Source organism: Homarus americanus, unplaced genomic scaffold (genome assembly GCF_018991925.1).
Source record: "Homarus americanus isolate GMGI-L3 unplaced genomic scaffold, GMGI_Hamer_2.0 scaffold34915, whole genome shotgun sequence".
In the NCBI taxonomy this organism is placed as follows: domain Eukaryota; kingdom Metazoa; phylum Arthropoda; class Malacostraca; order Decapoda; family Nephropidae; genus Homarus; species Homarus americanus.
The window spans coordinates 1-3,672 of record NW_024741849.1 but is presented as its reverse complement, the minus strand read 5'-3'; the positions used below and the strand labels follow the sequence as shown (position 1 = coordinate 3,672).

The following is a 3,672-nucleotide window of genomic DNA, read 5'->3' as shown; positions in this document are numbered from 1 at the left end:
TGGTGTGTGTGTGGGTGTGTGTTTGTGTGTGTGTGGGGGGTGTGTGTGTGGGGTGTGTGTGGGGTGTGTGTGCATAACAATATAAATATATAGATGACTCAACTCCTCCACCAGAGGCGACTGGTCATCCTCCTCTCCTCTCTCCCCTCACACTGGGTGTAAGTACTTGACGTAGGGTTGCAACACTCAATATTTCTCCTATGCCTCCTCCGCCTACTCCTCAACCTACTAACCACTAGCCTCCCACCCCACCACACCCCCACCCACCACCCCACCCACCCTAACCCCACCCCACACCCCTAACCCCACCCCACCCCACCTACCCCCACCCACCCCACCCCCCCCCACCCCCACCCACACACAATTGGAGTAAATATTAATGTGTTGACTAATGGTACACTCTCTAACCAACCGCTAGACTCGCCTCCAGTACTACACTACCGGTTCATCGAGCAGACCATCAGCCCAACCCTCCGTCTCCCTCAAGTGCTCGGCTGTTGGTAACCCCACCCCTTCTATTACCTGGTCACTGGACGGCTTGCCCATACCCCAGTGACAGGTGAGTGACCATCCCAGGTGACAGGTGAGCCATACACCAGAGTGACAGGTGGTGAACATACCTCAGAGTGACAGGTGGGTGAACATACCTCAGAGTGACAGGTGGTGACTATACCCCAGAGTGACAGGTGAGTGCATACACCAGAGTGACAGGTGGGTGAACATACCTCAGAGTGACAGGGGAGTGACCATACCTCAAGAGTGAGTGAGCGACATACCCAAGTGACAGGTGGTGACCACACCCCAGGTGACAGGTGGTGACCATACACCAGAGTGACAGGTGGGTAAACATACCTCAGAGTGACAGGTGGGTGAACATACCTCGAGTGACAGGTGAGACCATACCCCAGAGTGGGCAAGCCATACCTCAGAGTGACAGGTGGTGAACATACCTCCAGGTGACAGTGCAGTGCCTCAAGTGACAGGTGGTGACCATACCTCAGAGTGACAGTGGTGACCATACCTCAGAGTGACAGGTGAGTTACCATACCCCAGAGTGACAGGTGGTGGCCATACCAGAGGTGAGTGACCATACCCCCAGGTGACAGGTGAGTGCATACCCCAGAGTGACAGGTGGTGACCATACCTCAGAGTGACAGGTGAGCGACATACCCCAGAGTGACAGGTGAGTTACCATACCTCAGGTGACAGGTGGTGACCCACCAGTGACAGGTGGTGACCATACCTCAGGTGACAGGTGGTGACCATACCAGGTGACAGGTGGTGACCCTACCCCAGGTGACAGGTGAGTGACCATACAGAGTGACCATACCCCAGAGTGAGTAGGTGAACATACCTCAGGGTGACAGGTGGTGACCATACCAGGTGACAGGTGGTGACCATACCTCAGAGTGACAAGTGAGTGACCATACCTCAAGTGACAGGTGGTGACCATACCTCAGAGCGACGGATGGTGACCATACCCAGAGTGACAGGTGGGTGACCACTCCTGAGTTACAGGTGGTGACCACCTGTGACGGATGATGCACCCCAAGTGACAGGCGAGTAATACCCCAAGTGACAGGTGGTGACCATCACCAGAGTGACAAGTGACCATATCCCCCCCAGAGTGACAGGTGAGTGACCTTGCATTAGAGTGAAAGATGGTGACCATGCCTCAGAGTGACAGGTGAGTGACCATACCTCAGAGTGACAGGTGTGACCATACCCCAGAGTGACAGGTGAGTGACCATACCCCAGGTGACAGGTGAGTGACCATACCCCAGGTGACCATACCCCAGAGTGACAGGTGGTGACCATACCTCAGAGTGACAGGTGAGTGACCATACCTCAGAGTGACAGGTGGGTGACCATACCTCAGAGTTACAGGTGAGTGACCATACCTCAGTGACAGATGGTGACTTACCCCAAGTGACAGATATACCCCAGAGTGACAGGTGGTGACCATACCCCCAGGTGACAGGCGAGTGACCATCCAGAGTGACAGGTGAGTGACCTTGCATTAGAGTGAAAGATGAGTGACCATGCCTCAGGGTGACAGGTGAGTGACCATACCTCAGGTGACAGGTGTGACCATACCCCAGGTGACAGGTGAGTGACCATACCCCAGGTGACAGGTGGTGACCATACCTCAGGTGACAGGTGAGTGACCATACCTCAGGCGACGGATGGTGACCATACCCCCAGGTGACAGGCGGTGACCATACCCCAGAGTGACAGGTGGTGACCATACCTCAGAGTGACAGGTGTGACTACCCCAGAGTGACAGGTGAGGTATACCCAGAGTGACAGATGGTGACCATACCCCAGGTGACAGGCAGTGTCCCAGAGTGACAGGTGAGTGACCATACCCCATGTAGTGGTGTGAGAGAAAATTGTATACCTCAGGTGTAAGTGAAGTGTATGTGTCACCCTGAGTTGTGTTGAATACGTGGGTGTCAATCAGAGGTGTACAACAGGTGTTTCCTCCCTTAGGGTAGTCGTGGGGGAGCAGATGGGTGCCCGGGGTAAGGTGGTCGGGCATGTCAACGTCTCCCATACCCGGGTCGAGGACGGAGGGCGCTATCAGTGTGTGGCATCCAATAGGGCCGGGTCTACCTCCCACGCTGCCAACCTGAACGTATACGGTAAGTGTGTGTGTGTGTGTGTGTGTGTGTGTGTGTGTGTGTGTGTGTGTGTGTTGCTAAAGGGCACATCCAACATTACATTTGATAAAGTTGAACATCCTAACTTAACCTAACTTAACCTAACTTTAACCTAACCTAACTTTAACCAAACTCTACTTTAACTTAACCAGTCTTAACCTAATCTAATTCCCTCACATGAAGTCAGATCACCTTGTACACATAATAATCGTGGTTGTGTTTCAGGGTTCCCCCTCACCCGCCCTCTGGCCTCCGTCACGGCGGTGGCTGACGAAGAGCTACAGTTAAGGTGCCCTGTGGCCGGCTACCCCATCCACTCTTACACTTGGATCAAGGGTGAGTACACATCTGCCTGTCTTATTACACACCTGTTACATATCTGCCTCTCATTATACACCTGTTTGTTACACACCTGCCCCCTCATTATACACCTGTTACACATTTGCCCCTCATTATATACCTGTTTGTTACACACCTGCCCCCCTCATTATACACCTGTTACACATTTGCCCCTCATTATACACCTGTTTGTTACACACCTGCCCCTATTATACACCTGTTACACATTTGCCCCTCATTATACACCTGTTTGTTACACACCTGCCCCCTCATTATACACCTGTTACACATTTGCCCTCATTATACACCTGTTTGTTACACACCTACCATTATGGCCACACCTGTTACACATTTGCCCCTCTCTATTATATACCTGTTTGTTACACACCTGCCCTCTCATATACACCTGCTACATCTGACCTCTATTATACACCTGTTTGTTACACACCTGCCCCCCTCATTTACACCTGTTACACAATTGCCCCTCATTATATACCTGTTTGTTACACACCTGACTCTCTCATTATACACCTGCTACACATCTGCCTCTCTTATTATACACCTGTTTGTTACACACCTGCCTCTCTCATTATACACCTGTCTGTTACACACCTGCCCCTCTCATTACACACCTTCAGGGCCACAGAACAATACACAGGGCCACACTAAT

The 3,672-nt window shown here is 52.1% G+C and overlaps 1 protein-coding gene across 1 annotated transcript; it reads left to right on the top strand.

The window, feature by feature from the left end:
• Positions 1–2,042: 2,042 nt before the first annotated feature.
• Positions 2,043–2,999, top strand: LOC121876041 (Down syndrome cell adhesion molecule-like protein Dscam2; the record flags this gene model as incomplete). Its single annotated transcript, XM_042380914.1, has 3 exons — positions 2,043–2,059; positions 2,494–2,645; positions 2,889–2,999. Coding segments are annotated over exons 1-3 (280 nt in total), but the record flags the coding sequence as incomplete, so codon positions are not given.
• Positions 3,000–3,672: the final 673 nt, after the last annotated feature.